The 21,293-nt window shown below is 37.3% G+C and overlaps 1 protein-coding gene across 2 annotated transcripts in view; it reads right to left on the bottom strand.

The window, feature by feature from the left end:
* Positions 1-4,398: 4,398 nt before the first annotated feature.
* The window catches only part of LOC145981761 (zinc finger protein 385B-like), a 37,044-nt gene continuing 20,149 nt past the window's right edge, over positions 4,399-21,293 (bottom strand). The window contains exons 5-9 of one of the 2 annotated variants that reach the window (XM_083115174.1): positions 16,799-16,888; positions 11,916-12,054; positions 10,322-10,414; positions 9,584-9,735; positions 4,399-5,595 (exon numbers count right to left, since the gene is read on the bottom strand). In XM_083115174.1, coding sequence (XP_082971300.1) covers positions 5,419-5,595; positions 9,584-9,735; positions 10,322-10,414; positions 11,916-12,054; positions 16,799-16,888 — 651 coding nt within the window. In that variant the 3' untranslated portion in view covers positions 4,399-5,418. The remainder of the gene's footprint in view (positions 5,596-9,583; positions 9,736-10,321; positions 10,415-11,915; positions 12,055-16,798; positions 16,889-21,293) is intronic. The other variant, XM_083115175.1, reaches the window with a different exon arrangement.

Genomic DNA, 21,293 nt, shown 5'->3' with positions numbered 1-21,293 from the left:
AGTGCACTAACAGAAATGCAGAATGCAATAAGCTAATTACAAAAGCAATCAGTCGGCCATTGAAGCATTTTTAGTAATTTGAAGCTTTTTGTTTAAGTGGAAATAATATAGGGCATATCCATAGACATGACAACTTGATATCCATGCCTATAGTTATCGAAGCGGGGGGAGGGGGGGAAGATACTTGACAGATATGAATGTGACATACTGAAGGTACTGCATTAGAAAGAATGGTAGATAAACCAATAAACCATGTATATAAGGCCAGTGGTAAGTGTTCAGAATATGAGGTAAGATTATGTACTTTTCTGTAATGTTTTTTTATCTTAAATGTGACAGTTTTCCTAATCATGTAACACAAACTTATTAACATTGTTGACTCCATATTGCAGTGCAAAGTGCAAAAGGGGGAAGAAACACTGTATTTTGGAATTTGTGAGTTCATTGAATATTGTATTTTTTACATAAAAGTGTTGGGATATTTTGGAATCCAATTACATGTTTATACATTGTAGATACTGGGATTTTCAATAATTGCCTATTTTTGTACATATTTTGTATTAACCAAAGAGCTTATTTTTATAAAGTTATTAAGCATAAAAATATTCATGCACTTCGATTGTTATTTTCTAGCACTCTCTTAAGATGTTACTGTGTCTGTCTGTCTGTCTCAGTCTACTTGCTGGGAATTCCTTGAGTTCATGAAATTATGTGTGAATTCTACATGAATTTTATTTACATATGTGAAAAATCCTTTCATATAGTAATCGAATCTCATGAATGTAGAGAGATGTAAGATGCAAACAATATTGTATTCAAAGTTTTATTAGTGTTTATGTTGGTTGGGGGAACGAAATTTCCTTTAAATATTAATGCATTTCAAATTTCAGACTTCAGTTTCTCCATTTGAGTGTGCTTATTTTTCTTTTATCTAATGGTTTCAATTTCACAGGAAACACAATGCAATTTACACTACAAAGAGAAATAATTATGAATTTGAAACTCTTCTAATTGAACAAAATTTCATTTCAAAGTGAGTGTACATTATTATCTGCACCTTAAATTATATATTTTCGAAAGCATAATAGTTTTGGGATACACTGGAAACAACTAAAAGTTGTGTATGTACCAAAGAGTACATCATTCCATTTTTAGCATTGAAATTCTAGAAATTTAACTGTGAAAACGTACTATTAATGCTTGAATTTTATCTTGTTCTTAAGAGTAGCCATCTAGAAATACTTTTTCAAAATTTCACTGCTTCCAGAAAACCGATGAGATAGTCCAAATTCTGATAAATTACATCTAGAGCATTCAAGTAAATATTTTGCACTTGTGAAACTTTTTTACCACAGATGCCTAGCAGGGTAGGGTCTACCAAAGTAACACATCCAAAATTCTTGACTTTTTTTTGTTTTTCATAACCTTTATTTATTTGAAACCCAACTTAGGTAAAGTTGGAAATTAGCAAGAAAATATTCCATCAAAACTCCCTACCAAAAGACCAGATAATATGAAAACTGGAGTCGTATTTAACAAGAGAATTCCACTTGATTTATTAATGCATCCTGGACTGCATTTGGTAGACTGCCGAGGTTCTGGCATCTGAACTCAGCCAGTACGTCTTATATGAGGCTCATGTTGTCGTGCCTATATATTTGTGATTGTACCTTCATCCATCTAATCTCAATACTATTCATCCACATCTTTGCAATTAGCCAAAAAGGCAGCAAAGTAAAGTAAAATAAATCAATCAGTTATTGTGGTAGCAAAAATGTTTGACCACAAGTAATTTCTCGACTTTTTATTGACTTCTTCACCTACTTGTTGATTACTTTTTCTTGATTTTCATCACTGGTTACCCTGCGTAGGTAACAATAAAATTAAACCACATGAAGATTCACTTGAATGCTCTTTAACAGGGATTGCTAAACCATCAGTGGTGAGCTGCTGTTAGCTTGCAGAGATATTTCCAGTAGCTCAATAAAGTTTGGCTGCGAACAAAAAAAATAGACCTAGACATTTTTTATAAAAGAATGTTAAAAAATTACAAGTGGTACATAGCAAAATGGCTCAAACCACAAGCAAGCACACAAAATAAAAAAGTAGGGCTGAGCCTATATCGATATATTGGTATCAAAAAGTATTGGTAGGATTTTATTTACCAATACCGACTGATACCAGGATTTTGATCATTCGCTGGGTTCAAAAACTGTCACACAACACACGGAGTAATCATCTTGGAAGTAATGCAAAATTCAAACTTTCCATTTATTTTGTACATTTTTATGTGAAAAAACTGTAGTGTGAGATTACGTAACAGATAATTTTAACATTGATATAATTTTTTAATATTTTCAACCATGGTAAAATGATGCTTATAATTGGATTGGAATATTCACCCACTAATATTAATCCCTATTGAGAACAATTTTTAATTGTTACAGTTTTCAAGCATTGGTATCAGTATGCAGGGTGTTGAACAAAATAACATATCCAAAATTCTTGACCATTTTTTCGTTTTACTTAACCTTTATTTATTTGACCCTTACTTAGGTAAAGTTGGAAATTACCAATTAAGAAAATAATATTTATTTAATGAAAACCCCCCCTACTAAAAGGCCAGTTAAGATGAAAACTGAAGCTGTATTTAACAAGAGAATTAAACTTGTTTTATCTAATATTAATGCATCCTGGACTGCATTTGGCAGACTAGGGAGGCATTGGCATCTGGACTCGGCTGGTATAATCTTACATGGGGCTTGCATTGTCATCCATGTGTGTTTGTCCCTTCATTCATCTAACTTACCACCATTCATCCTCATCTTTACGATTAGTCAAAAGGGCAGAAAGAAGTAAAAATAAACTAAATCAATCAATCGGTCATTGATTCTTGACCACAAGTATAATTTATTGACTTTTTATCGATTTCTTGACATACTTGTTTATTTCTTTACTCTTTCTTAACTGGTAGACACCCTGTTGTGGGTACTGGTTCAATGTGGTATCAGCTGAACTCTATACAAATGCATACAATTTCAGACACACCTCACATCTTTCCCTTGTAATCAAGGGATCCCGAGTTCCTCACATCTTTCCCTTGTAATCAAGGGATCCTGAGTTCCTCACATCTTTTCCTTGTAATCAAGGGCTCCAGACTTCCTCACATCTTTCCCTTGTAATCAAGGGCTCCAGATTTCCTCACATCTTTCCCTTGTAATCAAGGGATCCCGAGTTCCTCACATCTTTCCCTTGTAATCAAGGGATCCCGAGTTCCTCACATCTTTTCCTTGTAATCAAGGGCTCCAGACTTCCTCACATCTTTCCCTTGTAATCAAGGGCTCCAGATTTCCTCACATCTTTCCCTTGTAATCAAGGGATCCCAAGTTCATCTTTTCCTTGTAATCAAGGGCTCCAGACTTCCTCACATCTTTTCCTTGTAATCAAGGGCTCCAGACTTCCTCACATCTTTCCCTTGTAATCAAGGGCTCCAGACTTCCTCACATCACTCCCTTGTAATCAAGGGCTCCAGATTTCCTCACATCTTTTCCTTGTAATCAAGGGCTCCAGACTTCCTCACATCTTTCCCTTGTAATCAAGGGCTCCAGATTTCCTCACATCTTTCCCTTGTAATCAAGGGCTCCAGATTTCCTCACATCTTTTCCTTGTAATCAAGGGCTCCAGACTTCCTCACATCTTTCCCTTGTAATCAAGGGATCCCGAGTTCCTCACATCTTTCCCTTGTAATCAAGGGATCCCAAGTTCCTCACATCTTTTCCTTGTAATCAAGGGCTCCAGACTTCCTCACATCTTTCCCTTGTAATCAAGGGCTCCAGATTTGCTCACATCTTTCCCTTGTAATCAAGGGCTCCCAAGTTCCTCACATCTTTCCCTTGTAATCAAGGGCTCCAGACTTCCTCACATCTTTCCCTTGTAATCAGGGGCTCCAGATTTCCTCACATCTTTTCCTTGTAATCAAGGGATCCCGAGTTCCTCACATCTTTTCCTTGTAATCAAGGGCTCCAGACTTCCTCACATCACTCCCTTGTAATCAAGGGCTCCAGATTTCCTCACATCTTTTCCTTGTAATCAAGGGATCCCGAATTCCTCACATCTTTTCATTGTAATCAAGGGCTCCAGACTTCCTCACATCTTTCCCTTGTAATCAAGGGATCTCAAGTTCCTCACATCTTTCCCTTGCCATCAAAGGTTCCCAAGTTCAATACCTGGTAGAGGCACATAGTTGTCCGGATCCCACTTTAGGTCCAGTCCCAATTAGCCTTACTGTGCATAAAGTGGACTTAAACACCCAATCAATTGAAGAGACCTCAGTCATTGATTCCTCATTAGAGTCTAATGAAAACTGAATGTTGGTAGGTGAAAATAAAACTTGGCATATTAAGGTCAAACATAAAATAAATTTTATATCATATAATTACAAATTCTCAAAATAACATTCTACTTAATGTTTCACAAGAAACAAAATTACAAATTGTTGCAGTTTTTATTCATGCTCTCTAGTCTTGAAGAAAATACATAGAAAATATGATTGTACAGTGAACAGTATGCATAATCCATTGCTTCACACAATTTCTACAGATAATGTAGAGGGGCTGATTACCTGGAAGGAAATGCCAACATGATTTTGTGCATCTCCATTTTACAACCAGTAAGAAAAACAACATTGATCATTACTATCAGAACGTCTAATAAAATCTGAATAGCACATCTGTTAAATAAAATGCCATAATCTCTCATCTGTCTCAAGAAAATGTCTTAACAATCATTTTTTATATTAAAAAAATGAATGGCATACATAGTGGAACCTCGATTTGACATTTTCCCACATTACACATTCAATTCTCAGGGTGCCAGTAGAGCAAAATGCTACAAAACTTTCCCAAATTTGACATTTTCCTGCATTTTAAGTTCTTTCAACTGGGTCCCCTGAAAAACTTAAAATCGAGGTTTCGCTGTATATGTATTGACATAATTGAGATCTAACCCAGTGTCTAAAATATGAAGCATCATTAAGAAGAGAAAATGTTTAAAAGTCTTGTGGAATTTCAGTGCAACTAGAACAGTGGAATGAGTAACAAAACAACACACAGGTATTACTATTTTTCTTGTAAGTAAGAGTTTTCTATTTTTATTCTGTATGGAATTAATAAATTCATACATGAATTCTTCTGAAATCAAAATCAGAGGTTTTCCCTTGTAGCTTGGAAATACCTTTTTCTTCGTCTGAACTGAGAAATGCACGCACGTGGTCATTGCAACAATTAGGACAGATGCTGTAGATATATTCTTCCTGGGAGAAACAGCGTCATAAAAATCACTTACAGTGAACCTTTGTTATAGTCAACCTAAGCTCACTGCAACACAACAGCACTGACAAGTGTTTAGTCACACGGCACTTTACTTCATGGCTCCTCCGAAAACGAAGTTGTTTGAGAGTGGCTGAGTGTATTGAGCTGTCATGATCGAATTGCTCTCGCTGAAGGAAGGATTGGGCCTCTTTCTTGCTGGATACGGCCGGAACTTTGGTCTCGGTGTGCCAGTAGCTTTTTCTTTATGTTTTCGGGATCCGAGATGCTGCAAAAGTGAAGTAAATTAATCAATGTTGGTACACCATTTCTTACAATAAACCAGGTGATAACTGTTAACAAAATAAAAAGTTAAAATTCTGCTTTTATTTATTAGGGAAAAAAGAAATAGTAAAAAAAAAAACTGATGCAGAAAACATTTAAGAATCATTCCAGGTTTTCAAGATGGAAAACATGTATATTAAACAGTAAAATGCACGGTCATCAAAATAGGCAGTTAGGCAGACTTACACTGGAGCCACGCACTATGTGGCAGTGTCAACCAGGCTGCGTTGCCTAGTACAATGATCAGACCGACCTCTCTCCGGGGCATACAGTTGTCATCCTTGACCTTTCGAGCAAATACTGTCTATTTGTATCACATGGATTACAAAGACCAACTCTACAATGAGATCTTTCATTCTCTTAAATCTCCGAACACACGGGGTTGTGCTCCAACATGGCAACAGTGCAAACTTCTGCCACCCGCCTAATTTCATGGCCGTGCGTTTAGTTCCTCACACATCTTACTATAGGTGATCCCAACTTACGAGTTCATTATGAGGCCTTACGGTTGTTCTGCATTTGAGATCACTACTGCCAAGTAAGTGTGTCATGTGTCAGAAATGAAAGTTGTAGACTAAGAGAAAATGAACATGCACTAAGTCCACTGTTACAAATTTTACCGTTTCTTACAACCCAGATCATTTCCTGGGGTTTATGCAATTTGAGGGGTTGAATAGAACAGCCTGGTGGTTGTTGCCACTCGTTGCAAGGACATGTTGGGAAGAGGAAAGGGGGGTGGGGAATATTCAGGGAAATTTGTCAATAGGTTTTCTTGGGTAAAAAAAGGTAAAGTGATCCCCTGTGCTTAGCACCATGCCATGAAGGTATATAGGGGATAACGCCCCACACTTTCTTGATCCGGTCGTGAGTGGAGGTGATGTGATCAGCATCATGCCCCTGTGACCACCTTTACCCCCCCCCCCCCAGGGTTTCCCCCAGGTACCCATGTCATTCGATGCTGGGTGGGCGGTGGTGCCGCTTCCAACGTTAGAAAAGTTCCCGGATTTGAACCGGCCGGGGATAATTTTTAAAACAAATTGTGCTCCAGGTTATATAAGAGATATAATTGTGACAATTTTCCTTATCAAAACCAGGGACCGTATTATACACCCATAAAAATGGGATTAAGTATATCAATAAGTGCACAAATCCCATGGACTGCATCTTTCTCCTTCCAATTAGTACTTTAATAGTAAAATTAGCACTTCCAATCACTTACTACTTTCGTGAAGAAATTCACTCAAAAATCCTCCCTCACCAGTATGTTGTTTGAATATTTAGCTGCAATCCATCGACAGAGAATTGTAAAAAGTTATTGTGTTTTTATTTTTATAATATAATTTAAGAATAAAATATGCTCATAGTACATATATTCATCATCTGACCATCATTCCCTTACTTTATATGGTCTTCTTATTTTGATCTCAAATAACAGAATGATCCTTAACTAGGTTATACATCAACATTGTCCGCAAACGTTAACAAAAGTTTATAAAAATCACAGTGTCCAGGCCTATGTAGGCAGCAAATGTTTTCTGTTACCAGAAATGAAAACTCAGCATGGTAAATTTTCATTTAGGCAAATTTCCATTTCAGCTGCCAAAAACTACTCTAAATACCTGAAATGTATTACATGTTTAGAGCATACTTGGTAGGGATGGGCCTATATGAAATTTTGGACGATACCGATAAAGTACTGATATAAGATTTGCCGATACCGATAACTGATATTCTACTGATCCGATATAAAATTATAAAAATATATTAAAACTTACGTTTTTGCGAGTATCTATGCTGCTTTCACGACGTTTCGGGATGCAACTGCTCCCATCTTCAGGCTGTTCACTTTTGGTTATACACAATTCATAACTGCGTCGACCTCTTATTATGTATAGGATATGGGATTGGTTAAGTGTGTGTGGATAAAAACATTAAAAACCTAACACCCATAACATAATAAGATGTCGACGTGGTTATGAATTGTGTATAACCAAAAGTGAACAGCCTCAAGAAGGGAGCAGTTGCATCCCGAAACGTCGTGAAAGCAGCACAGATACTCGCAAAAACGTAAGTTTTTAATATATTTTTATTATAATTGTGAGTAATTCGCACAACTTTCATCATGAATTCGATATAAAATTAGAAATGGTCCTTCAAGAACCTGAAATGTTCATTGATCTCCTTAATAAATGTGTGTTTTGAGGTGACTGCAGTGCAAGAGAAGATAAATATTTAGACATTTACTTTTTAGAAAGAAGAGCATGGAAATTATCCATAAAAATTACAACAAAATGGCAGAATTTTGCACTAAATTATAAGATATTTATCGATATATCGGATCGGTAAAATAATCGGTAATTTTACCGATACACCGATATGCCTATATTGGCCGATACCGATAGAGTACCGATTAATCGGTCCCATCCCTAATACTTGGCAATAAATAACTCTGCTGGCAGTGGTAAACACATCATTACCTTCTACTCAATGTGGGAGCAATATACTGTTACTTCTTTCCTTCGGCATTTATTGTCACTTCTGCAGCACACACACACACACAGATTTATCAAGATGTCACATTAACAGATAATCCTCAAATAACGTGACCCCAGTGTTGTCGCTGGAATTTGGAAATGTGACTAATCTCTGAAAGATTGTTGTTTGGTGAAAGGGTAGGTTTTCTCGATATTTGCAACCAGACCACCTGCAACACCATGATCTTGGGAATGTCCTTGAACTAGAACTATTGTCCATGACCAGACGAAGTAGGGTATTTTTAAATGCTGACACAAAAGAACGGGGAAAATGAAGCAAACAAACTTCAAACAAAGAATTACATGAGAATTACTCCCAATATATGCAAATTAAACTAAAATATGTACTAACGTCCCAAATATGCATTTATATGCACTATAAAACTTTACCAGAGTAATCCACATCAAGTGAAATGGATAAATCCGTTGGGAGCATATGAAATTTCCTTAAGGAAAACAATCTGCCCCTGGTGATCATCATGCTCCAGCTGCCTTTAACACCCCCAAAATATTGATTTGAAGCCCACAGCTGCTTTATGCACAGATATTGTTGGAAAAATTTCCCCACTCGATATGACCCTCCCTGGGAATTGAACTGGGGTCTCCCATACCAACCTGACCACCATGACTCTCAACCACATTACTGAACTGCTTTATTACCAAAGAAAATCTCAAGATAAAAAAAATCAGAATGTGGCAAGACAAGAGAAAACAGTATTGGCAAGAAACAGTTGTACAACATAATCTACTGTCTGAATTGGTACAGACAAATACCTTGGAAAATATTACATGAATCAAATGAAAGCCTTAAAAGTTTGACAAAAATTACAGGACAGACTGTATACAGCTCAAATTTACATGAGGTATCAACTGAGCTGCAACAATGGAACAAGCGAGCTTAAAAATGATATTGTTGTCATTTTACACTTGCACCAGTCAAGAGGAGTGGTTTCTTGCACTCTGTCAGCCTAAAACTTACAGAAATTTCTCGGCAAATGAAAATTCAATATCTCTGTGCATCCTTACCACACCAGCAAGTTTACTAATGGAGGAAAAGTTCGACAATGGCCTCAGTTAGCAGGCAGATGGGTGGAAAGGCCTTCGCAGTGGCTCATAAGAGACTGCACGAGGACCCCAAAGACTTATTCTTCTTGAGGGACACAGGCACTAAATCAAAGTTGAAAATATGTCGATCAGCAATAGGTCTTTGCTAATATGTAGGAAACTTGTGCAATTTTACATGCAGAAATCTAATAGATAAGAAACAAACAAATGAAGGTTTTAATATGACTCTCCCTTGTAAATATACACTTAGGACTATCTCGGAAGAAGCACACTGCTTTCCATTACGTGAATGAAGATTGAGAATGAAATTAGCTCTAAAAGACTTTTTCTTACCTGCTGCAACTGTATTTCCGAGTTCAACGATACACTACATGCCTCGCAGTAGTATTTCCCAGATCTGTTTCCCGCTCCTTCCATGAGCTTCTGTACACCAGGGGGCACTTCGGTCAGCTTCTCTCCGTTCTGCGTTCCACCTAGGGGTAGGACTGACAATCAATTTATCTATCTATCATATCGAAGACTGATGGATAAATGAAATTGATATATCAATCAGAAATGGACACAAAAGAAAACAATGTGGTACAGAGGACATAGCTATGATTTTGTAATTTCGTTTCAAATCATTTTTAAAGCAATTCATTCCATGAGTCATGACAAACTTAGGAGTACATGATTGCAAACTTTGTTGCACATTAATAAAATCGAATAAAGGTAAACATAAATTCAAGACAAGATATAGTCCAACGTCAAACAAGATTCCTTTGTATTACCAATACAAGCATGACTTTGTGAACAACATTATCAAATGTTAAAAACACCCTAAATATGACCAAAAATATACTTTTTTGGATAAAATATGATCAACAGCAAAAGGGTGCATATATATATGAGCAAAAGAAACATCACTATCATTGTGTTCACAAAAGCTAGAAATAAATTAACTGAAGCATGGGGAAACCTATCAAGATATAAATCCAAGCCCTAGATATTAGCATTCCACAAAATAAACAGTGTTTCAACACATGAAAACTGCATTATGAAACAAATACTTCAGAAAGTCTGTAGGCGTACCTTTTGTACCTTCACCGTTGGCTGCACCGGAGCTATCCGCACTCCCTGTTGATAAACTATTCTTCTTTGCCACTCTCGTCTTATGTTTGTTCCCTTGAATCCAACAAGAGTAAGTTCTAAAAACAATCCTCTACATAGTGTTAGCAAATACACACTACATTTTGACTCTTAGTGACACTGTATATTAGGAAGTTAAGAAGTAAAATTACTTTCACATACACCAATTAATAACAGGATTCCCTCTCATTTTGCTAAACCAGATTCTCCAATTTTTCGAGTTACTTTCAAGTAACTTTCCCAGGCCACTTTATAATGCTTAAAAATACTACACTATAAAGGTTAAGTCTTCAACTTGTCATGCAGATTAAATGGCCATTCATTTATTTTATATTGGTTGATGATAACTAGGGCTCGGAAGTTGAGGAAAAATCCTTTTTTTTTCCTAGTGTCCGAAGACGAGGCCCAACATAATATATGTTCATTTCGGGTTATTGTAGGCCAGAAGAAGGTGGGTTTTATTTGTCCTTTTTGGCTTATTGGTCCTTTTTTAGCCTTTTTAGGTCTTAACGGCTTTTTTTTTGCAACTTCACCTTATTTCGACTACGTTTTTACTGCCCATTCTCACTTCGAATCGTCATCAGTTCATTACCTCTAAAACATTCTTTCTGTAGTAAAGAAATAAAAAAAGAAAGAAATATATTTGGTTAGGCCAAATATGATTCTTCAAATTATGTTAATCTAAAAAATATATAAAGTCTGAAAGAAGATGCATTTCATTCATATAGTTTTCTTGCACTGTGTGTTCCATACCACCAGAATTTTGTATTTTTTTTATTCATTAAATGTGTAGCCTAATTAAAACTGAAGCTATTAATTAATTTGGATCACATTTATACGTCCTTTTTTTCGTTTTTAGGTCCTTTTTTGATATTTTTAGGTCTTTTTTGGCAATTTATAGGTCTTCAACTTCCGAGCCCTAATGATAAGTTTAAGAAAAATAAAGTTTTTACACAAAATATCTACAACAAAAGCTTGCTTAAAAAAAGTACTGGTAAGCATCCAATTTATCTGTCTTTTCCAGTTGTTTTAAACATATTTACAAAATTCCCAGACTTTTGTTTTTGTTTAGATTTACAGTTCACTATAAACCAAGAATAAAAGTATAGATGACCTGTAAGTCCTCAAAAAATGGACTACAAAGATACCTGAAAATTATTAAAAGAGACATGTAAACTACTTGAACAATTTCACAACCAAATGTTTCATGATTGTATTAATTGAAGGGCTCAGGTGTAAAACATAAGTGACATTCTGGTAATTTTTGAGTTACAAAGTAACTCCTTAAATTTTCGAGTGAAATTGCCATGTCATATAATTTGCATTGGACTCAGTGAATCCATCTGAAATTGGTAAACGCAACACAGTATAGCTTCTAATGATGTTTTTCCTAATGAACTCAGAAATGACCAAAATGTCACTTATCATGTTTTTACACCGGAACCCTTCAATTATGGTATGAAATTGTGCATTAGTGCTTGTAACCAACACTACATGTATAATAATGTGGTAATTGTTAATACCTGCTATAGCCTACCTGCTAAATGAGTCTGCAACTGCTGCGATGAGTTGACGACGACATCACAGACGTCACATCTGAGAATGTTTGTTTTCACGTCCCTCGTGAAAGTCTGCCCACTGCCTTGGAGATCTTTTAGAATTTCCATAGATTTTATCTGCAAGAACGCATTTCTAAATATGGATTCCTCCAAACTTTTACATTTAACATTGTGATTGTTGTAAGCTTTACACAGATTTTGCACTACTTACGAGCTGCAGGTTCCCCAAAAATATACAATGTTAATTCTATACTACGAGGCAGTAGCAGCTTCTGCCTATTCGCACGTGCACACCCAAATATATCTGTAATGCAATTAATTTTTATTATACTTATTCACTTAATACTATCTCCTTCAAAACATCATATGTTCCCACGCCCAATCGGCGACCATATCTTCATGTTACGAGTGACTGCAGACTGAGGTTCGTTCGTTTCGCACAAATGGCAGTGCGCTCAGATGCCGCTGTTTGCAGGACTCAAGGAAAGAGAAGAATTGGCACCTGTAGCTTGAAGTATTATGGGCTTCACGAGCACCACCAGTGCTGTGTTCACGCAGTGTTGCAATCCCATTCCATTTGAGATTGTGTGGCGGAGTGGACGCAGCCCACACATCGTCGTAAATCGAGGGATTTTTTTGGAAAAGGGACATTTCTATGGTATCTTTGCCCACAGTGTTGTTCCGAGTATGACAGGTGCAAGAGAGAAGGGGAGGAAGGAGGGGGGGCAACTGAGAGCGAAACGTGTGTTTTAAACAATGTCTTGCATTGCCTTTGCTTAGTGCAGCAGCTTGGTCATAATAAACTGTCCTTATGGCACTGTAGTCAACGTGGGCGGGAATCGTTGATCAGTCAGCTGTTTTCATTGTGTGCCAGTTCATGCGTTGCAAGAATTGTTACACTGTGAAAAGCTCGTTCCTGCTTGATTTCATGATGAAAGGGAAAACTCTACACAGCGAAAGCATTTCCGTAATATTTAACGTTGTTTATTATTTGGAGGGAAGTTAGCTACAAAGTGCACAGCGACTGCAGTAATAATACGGACACAGCGGAAAGGGGAAAACATCTGAAATACAAAGCAGGGCAGTGTGGACCGAGCGAGTACTGTTATTTTCTTTCATACTTTATTATTATCTTGATTTCGCGTGATTTTGTTATTTTGATCGCTCGGTCATTAGATAGATATAACTGATTTTCTGCATGTTGTCTTTGGATCGGCAGTAGCGGCTTCAGATAAAATTTTCATCCGGGCGCAGTGTTGCCCCCTCTTTTCCACCCTGGTGCTCCTACTTTCCACCTTGCTCCAATGTAAATCATGGTCATGATATATATTTACAGTTTTGATGATGAGAAATAATAGCCTTATTTTAAAAATACTTTTGAGTGTTACCGTTAAAGAACATGTTAATTGTATGTGTTATTTAATACATATATACTGACATCAAAGTAACAGTAATCACAAAGCTTAAATTCCTACATGATTTTGCAATATGCTTATTAAGTTATTCAGCAGTAACTTCAATTAATTCTTGATAACAATAAATCCAACTCTTTTTAAAAACAAATATCCATACACCCGGTGGAGGCACATAGTGGTTAGGATCACGCTTTAAACTGTAGGTCGTGCCTGCTATTCTATGTGTGTATCTAAATAAACTCAAACAAATAAATAGCCAAGGCTGAAGTGCACACCCATAGAGACAGACCACTGCTATGAGGTATGAGTCAGTATATATACGTATATATATATTGGCTGAAATGTTGTATACAAGGTTGTATCAAAAAGTAAGGTGAATTTGTCTAAAACGCAGAGTTTTTTGTGTAGTTAATTAAATTTTATGTGTGTGTCAGATACAAAGGTGATGGAAGTCTGACGGCAATTACAGTCTTCTATGTCAACCCATCTGGTACCTAGAGCACTTCAAAGATGGCGCAACAACTTGAACATTACTCCAAGGAGGAAGTGCGCAATGTTATTCGTTTTTTATGGGTCAAGGGAAAGAAACCATCTGAAATTCATCGAGAATTGTTGGAGGTCTATGGAGAGAGTGTTATGTCGCAGAAACAAGTGTATGTGTGGTGTAACTCATTTGCAAGTGGTAGGAGTAGTGTGACAGATGATGACAGAAGTGGCAGACCAGCAACGTCCATCACCGACAGCAATGTGTGAGATGTGGATGCAATGATTCGTGAAGACAGAAGAGTCAGGATGCATGACATTGCTGATGCATTGAACATCTCATATGGTTCAGTGAGGAGTATCGTCCATGACCAAAAACACCACCGAATGGCCATTTCCCTGACCCACCTCACACGATATGCCCACGAAGGCAGTGGTTCCTATGTTGAATTTTAGTGTGATACCATGGGTCAAACATACTACAGTTTCATATTTTTTCTATCAAAGTTTTTCAATAAATCGAACATTCACCTTACTTTTTGATACACCCTAGTACTTTGCAGGAGTAAAATATCCTGGATATTGTAAAATGCAGATTTTTTATACATTTTTTTGTTTTCATACTTGATATAGTTTTTTGCATTATCATGCTCGTATTCGCACTTAAATGCTGTATTATAAACAATTTGAAAGCATCAGTATTCGCAAAATAATCTAGCACAGTTATTTTTAGGGTTTTTTTATTTTTATCTGCGACGTTTCATCCTGGTTTCCCAGAACTTTTTTCAAGCTTACACCAAGATACACACACAACACACATGGCTATATGGCGTACAGTTTTAGAAGCAATATGGGGCGGAGCCATGCAGAGCATGTCCGTGGCAACCTCACCTACAGCCGGAGTTATAGTTTGTTGAAGAACATGGGAAACAGCACATTTTAACACACACACACACACACACACACAATAACCTTTTAATTTTCCTTCAGTCTGTTTTTTTCGTTGCCACCGTGTTGACAGCTGGGTGGTTGTGTCTTGGGAAAACAATGGGTGTTAAATTTGTCTCAATACAAACAATGACCGTTCATTGTCGTGGAAGTTCTCCAATATTGCGAGTCTGAGTCAGTTTGAGTTCTTATAAGCTGCAGTGATATGATATTATAATCCTGTGTACAAATAATCACTATATTACTTTCCTATATTCGTATATATTGTGTATGCATTATAAAAAAAAAAATAGTTGAATATTGGACACAGCAAATTCTCTGTTTCCCTTCTGCTAGCAGTTAGTTTGGCAACAGCACCGGCTGTGTATTGGCTGAACTCCTTCTAAAAGCATGCACCGTATAGTCACTCTACACTTCTAAGGAATCAATAACTTGTCCCCTTATTTCCTCCTACGTAAACAGGTTTTTCCACCTTACAGGTGTCCTAGGTCGCTGTTTCCCCCCTCCCCTCCATCATGTGACCTACTCTTCGTCTTCCCCCCCTCCTCCTCATCAGTATTGGTACAGTCAACGGCAAAGATAATGGTAGGCAAATTGCCCACCGCTATTTTCATTACTTTTTTATTCAACATCCTGTGATGTTTTAAGGAATGAAACTACGTTAGTTCGAAGCGGGCATTGCCCTCTGCATATTGATATCATTATTTCAATTCATTCATTAACATCACAGTAATACAGACCGAACGAAAATGGTGATGGACAATTCGTCTACTGTTTCTTTTGCTGTTGGGTGTACAACCCAGTATCATATGTCTTTTCCTTGCTACATTAAGTTATTAAATGCTAAAATTATGTTGTCCGAACAGAGTAAGAGCAAACGGTTTGAGTTCATTTTTTAATAACATAAATGGTAATTCATTTAAGATGTGATAGCCAATTATTATAACAAATGAAGGACTTGCTTATCCATGAAATTGGTTTTTAAGAGGTATAATTTCAGTGGTCACGGCCACCATCCTTCTCGGAATTGACAGTGGTCACTGAAATTAATAGAACCTCTTAAAAATTGCAAATTTGTGCTTAATATTACTGCCACCAAGAACATCCAGGTCTCTTTGATAACGTAGTGGTAACACTTGTAAGCAAAGAGGTCCCTGGTTGATTCTTGGTGGAGCACAGCAGCTTGGATCCCACTTTAAACTGTAGGTCCAGTCCTGATTAGCCTTCTGATCATAAAGTGGACTCATTGACTTCTGACGAGAAAATTTGTAAATTAATTTATGGTGAAGCTAAAAATGGCAGTTCAAAACTATTTTATAATAATCTTCTTGTGACAATGTAGATTGTTAATGCATACAGCATACAGATTAGAAAGCAAGTTTTCATTTACAACCACCGGGCACAAAATGTTTTATGTATAATTTTGTACAAAGGGGTTGTTTTCATCGAGTGGGAATTTTTCATTTCCTGAGGGACTTTCAAAAAATGTGAAGATGACTATTACGTGTTGCCATAATAAGTTAAAGGAAACAGAAAATATCAACAATCCGTAGTGAAATTCCAAAGAATTGTAGTATAAGATTTTGAATGAATTAAAAGATGAATGATATAGATGGAAGATGAATAGTCTGATTCATTAGTGAAAGGGGTTTGTTTTCTGTTGGAAGTCTATAAAATCTCTTCAAGATGAGTTCCATAGCAATGGAGGAGTATGAGCTCATGAAGGACTCTAAATATAGAGCCTATGTTTCTGCAGTTGATAAGGCTTTAAAGAATTTTGAGTACACAAGTGAATGGGCAGACCTCATATCAGCACTGGCTAAACAAGGTTCTAATGAATAATATGAAGTTTCCTGTGATTCCCAGAAGAATTAAAATCAGTAAGCGACTTGCACAGTGCATGCATCCAGCATTGTCTTCGGGAGTACATCTGAAGGCATTAGAAACATATGACATAATTAGCAAGTATTGGCTAACTTTCACTTAATGGTTTACAAAAGATTTGCAGCACTTACTCTTTTTGCATGTTTAGCTCCAGCAAGATGCGTCTGCAGGACGGTCTCTCCTGAAAACTCCAAGTTGCATACATCACATTTGGCCGTCACCTGGAAAAAAAAAGTGCACAAGCAATATAGTAATAAAGAAAGCATGATAACATGCATCTTGAGACACACTTTTACTAAGCGTGTGAACCTCGAAAGGTTCGGGGATCGAACCTGGAGCCCTTTAGATGAAAGTAATTATTCTTCAATCGGGGGTTAGCGGTAGCCCGTAAGCTCTCGCTTGGCTGCATCTGCTAACTGCAGGAGGTACCTGAATAAACTTAAATTTACAGAATCCTTTATAAAATGGCAACTCTCATGATTTGGGTTACAATGACCTTAAGTCTGCATTGGCAAAGGATGGCATTAGAAAAGTATATTACCTGTCTCTCTTTAGAAGCGTGGACAGAAGGGTTTCTAAAGTAACTCTCACTCGCTTTCTGAAGTTCGCCTCTTAAATTGTCACTCAGCTTCGCTGCACTCCACTTCCAAACAAGTTTCTAAAAGTCTCCATCCAGCCTGAATCTCCTTCAAATCCAAACTCACTCTCCTCTCTCCAAAACTCAAAACTCCCTTTTCTTACTCCCGAACCACTCTCCTCTTCTCTTCAAAACCCAAGACCAACTCCCCTGTCTCCCTCGAGCCAGATCCAACTTGCATTCCTCCTAATCAAAACTCCTCCCCTTTTTCTCTCATCACATTTTCCTCTGCAAATACTGGCGAATGCATTTCGCAGAGCTGGCTCTGAAGTTAACACATTCCTTATATTTCCTGACAGGCTGCCTAGCTACACGTAACTCGAAAATGAAAATGAGGGATACGTAACGGTATCCAGCTGGGCGAAAAAAAATTCCTTTGAATTTTTAAAACGTTTAGATAAGTTGCAGGTACAGTGCCGGTTATGCCAATGCAGTCCCTTAGAAGGTCTATTTATTTAGTGAAGAAAAATAATAATACATTCACATCAGTCAAAATAAACACTACAGACTAACTCTAAAACTAAAGGGGAGGGAAAAAAATGCAGTCAAAATTAGATTTGGTTGACAGGTGTCAAGTCGTAATCTAATTTGGACTATCGAAGATCAAGACAAAAGCTCTGTGGGAGCAAACTAAAATTAAAAGCCGAGATGGCAATCAAAAATGAGAAGTCCAATGCCATATTTCGTTAGTCTCTTGCATGAATGAAATGAACACGTGCGTACTACAATATTTATGCTGAGCACGCATACATTGGCTTCCAAGAAATGTTTATCAACACGAGCTAAGCTATAACGTCAGCTCGGGTCAGAGAACCATGAAAAAGATGTTGATACATCAAACACACACCACTGAACTCACTTGTCAGCTGAACTGACGTCAGAATGGCCAAAGCCATAAGTTGTGGCTCCACCCACTAAGCATGTGGGGGGGGGGGCTAACACCAAAACAATAGGAATATGGGTAATTCAATGCCAAATCATACAGCCATTTACCCAACCCACCATCTCAGATTTTCTTCAAATTTTGACTCATTTGTTCCTCGTGTGATCCTTACACAAAAAAATGCCAACTTTTAATATTCTTAAGATATTTGCCTTAGCAATCAGGCATTCATCATTTCAAGATCTCATTGTTGCTTCAATGGTTAGAATTTGTTGAAAATTTACATTTGTCTAAAAACAGAAAACAGAAGTTTAAGAAATTGGAACTCCTCAAAAATCCTATCTAGAGCCAAAGAAAAATCAAAATAGATTTTTACCATGTAAAAAGTAAAGTGTTCCCCTGTGCTTAGCACCACGCCATGAAGGTGTATAGGGGGTGTGGGGGTAACGCCCCACACTTTCTTGATCCGGTCGTGAGTGGGGGTGATGTGATCAGCACCACGCCCCTGACCACCTTTACCCCCCAGGTTTCCCCAGGTACCCATGTTATTCGACGCTGGGTGGGTGCCGGGGCTGCTTCCATCGTTAGAAAAGTTCCCGGATTTGAACCGGCCGGGGATCGAACCCGGGACCTTTAGCATGGTAGTCAGACGCGTTACCGACTGAGCCACCGCGGCCACTATGAGCTCCACTTTTTTAAAATGGATGAAAATTTGTGCAGTGATAGCTTAATATATGTATATTAACAAAGCCAAAATCCATAATGAAGAACTGTGGAGAAACAAAATTACATTGAATTAGGCCCAAACTCTAACAAGTGAAAGATGAGAACACTGAGCTCCTAAAGCTTCACCAAGTGGATCTGTACTAGAATACTGGATTGGACCACTCACTTGCTCAAACTCGATCGAATCTTCCACGTTCGAGTGTGATTCGCTCGAATATACAGGGTGTCATTTTAATGGCACCCACAGACCACAGGTTTGTATAGAGGACATTGAAACAAATAACTTTTCTCAGTAACATTTTTGTTGTTGTTGCGTCGATTTGACGCTACAGCCTTTCAAAAAAGACAGTTTTGCCGCCTGGATGCTGGCAACCCAACACAACATTTGATCGTATCTGTGACGTCATTTCATGGGGCGAAAAAGCGCATGGCAGGGTTGCAAGGAACACAAATTTTGTGAAAAATGACAAACTACCAACCACCTTATTAGCTGTAATACGAAGCGAGAAACGCGTCCAGTAGACCGAACATCATAGCCTACCAGCCAGAAGATCAGCAGTCATCTCAGGGGAAGGGGGAAGTGAACCAACGATACGAGTAATGGTAAAGAGCTTTTCAAAATGAAGTGTCAATATCGGATTTTGTCTCAGCCTACATGTCAAATATCAACAACAATACATTTTATTGGACTTGCAGCTTACATGTGGCTGTTTACGCCCAGCTACATGTCAAATATTTGCAAATCTTGTTGCAAGGTTGATATCTACAGGTTTGTGTCCAGATGCCTTGTGGTACTTTTGTGCTGATAACGGAAGTATCCAAGGTTCACGTTGTTACATTACGGCTAAAACACGTACAACCACAGTAACAATCTAATTATAAATCAGTGGCGAATATACTGCCCTGTTCACAGTTGCAAAATATTACATATGTATCCAGTGCATAGATAAACAAAAGTCGTCGAAGAGCTTGTATTACTACTACTTATATTTTTAACCATTTTTGTCACTTGCCTCATAATGCCCTGAATATACATTATATTATGTGTTGCTTACCTTTGGAATTTTCTATTTCGTCATCTGTTCAGTGTGTCACAGACAACTAGTATCAGAAGAACGAAGTGGATAGACTAAATTGTAGATGCCAACTTGGTAACTAGATTTGCAAATATTTTACATGTAAGCTGAGACAAAATTTGCTATGACCACTTCTACTTGAATTCTATTTTCTTTCTACCATTTTTCGTATCATTTGTTTACTTCCTGTTAGGTTAAAGAATGTGTTTTCTCATTTTGTTTTATGGTACATAATGTGGCTGATTGTAGCTATGTCATTTTTCACAGAATATGTGTGTTCCTGGCAACCCTGGAATGCATCGCTTCACAACAGGATATGACGTCACAAATGCAATCAAATGTTGTGTGTGGTTGCCAGCATTCAGGTGGCAAAACTGGTTGAACGACTGTAGCGCCGAAATGATGCACTAACAAGAAAAATGTTACTGAGAAAAGTTGTTTGTTTTGATCTCCTCTATACGTTTCCGTGGTCTGTGGGTGCCATTAAAATGACACCCTGTCTAGAATATCAAAGATCATTTCAGTGCGACATTAATTGCACAAATATATATGTAAAATCCACCCTGGCAGTTTCAGCCCACAATCATCTATTCATTTTCATATATTGCTATGCATTGGCAACATAGACTAAATTACATTTTAACATGGAGATGATGACTGCATTCACTTTAGTTTCTACTTCACTGCATCTTTCACTTCACGAAGCATATTTGAAGGCCCACTACCACAGACAAATTACGGCTGTACGTGAACTACTGGGCATCGAACGTATACCGATCGTTTACCTGTTCGAGTGTTATTTGCTTGAGTGAAGAAACTGTCGATACAGTATAATCACCTAGCGTCATCCGTGCAAACTATTAAGACGGATCGAGCAAAAAAGCTCCGATGCAGCACACTAGTCCGTGCTGTACAGGTAGAATTCAGGAGTAGAAAAATACAGGGCACCTGATAACCAAGGTGCATGAATTTTCAAATTCTGTTAAAAATTATGCATTTTTTAATATTTCGAGTTCCTTATGGAAATTTCTAATGCCCTTTTTTAAAATAACAAGTACAGTATGTGTTTTTTTTAATGTTTGTGCATTTTCTATATGTGTATCACTAAATCAGAATAATAAACAAGCCATTATACATTTTTGCAGTGTTGCTAACCGAATTTTAAAATATGGCCACATATTAGAATGTATTGCATAGTTATTCATGCTGTTACCGGTAGAGCCTTCTTTCGGAAAGCCATTCTGGCACAAGAATTAATTACTTTTAATCAAATTTTGTATTAATTAATAAATTAAATGTCTTAA

The sequence above is a fragment of the Lepisma saccharinum genome, chromosome 30, assembly GCF_977018435.1.
Source record: "Lepisma saccharinum chromosome 30, izLepSacc3.1, whole genome shotgun sequence".
Taxonomy (NCBI): domain Eukaryota; kingdom Metazoa; phylum Arthropoda; class Insecta; order Zygentoma; family Lepismatidae; genus Lepisma; species Lepisma saccharinum.
The sequence above is the reverse complement of the archived record's forward strand: the minus strand, read 5'-3'. Positions and strand labels throughout refer to the sequence as shown.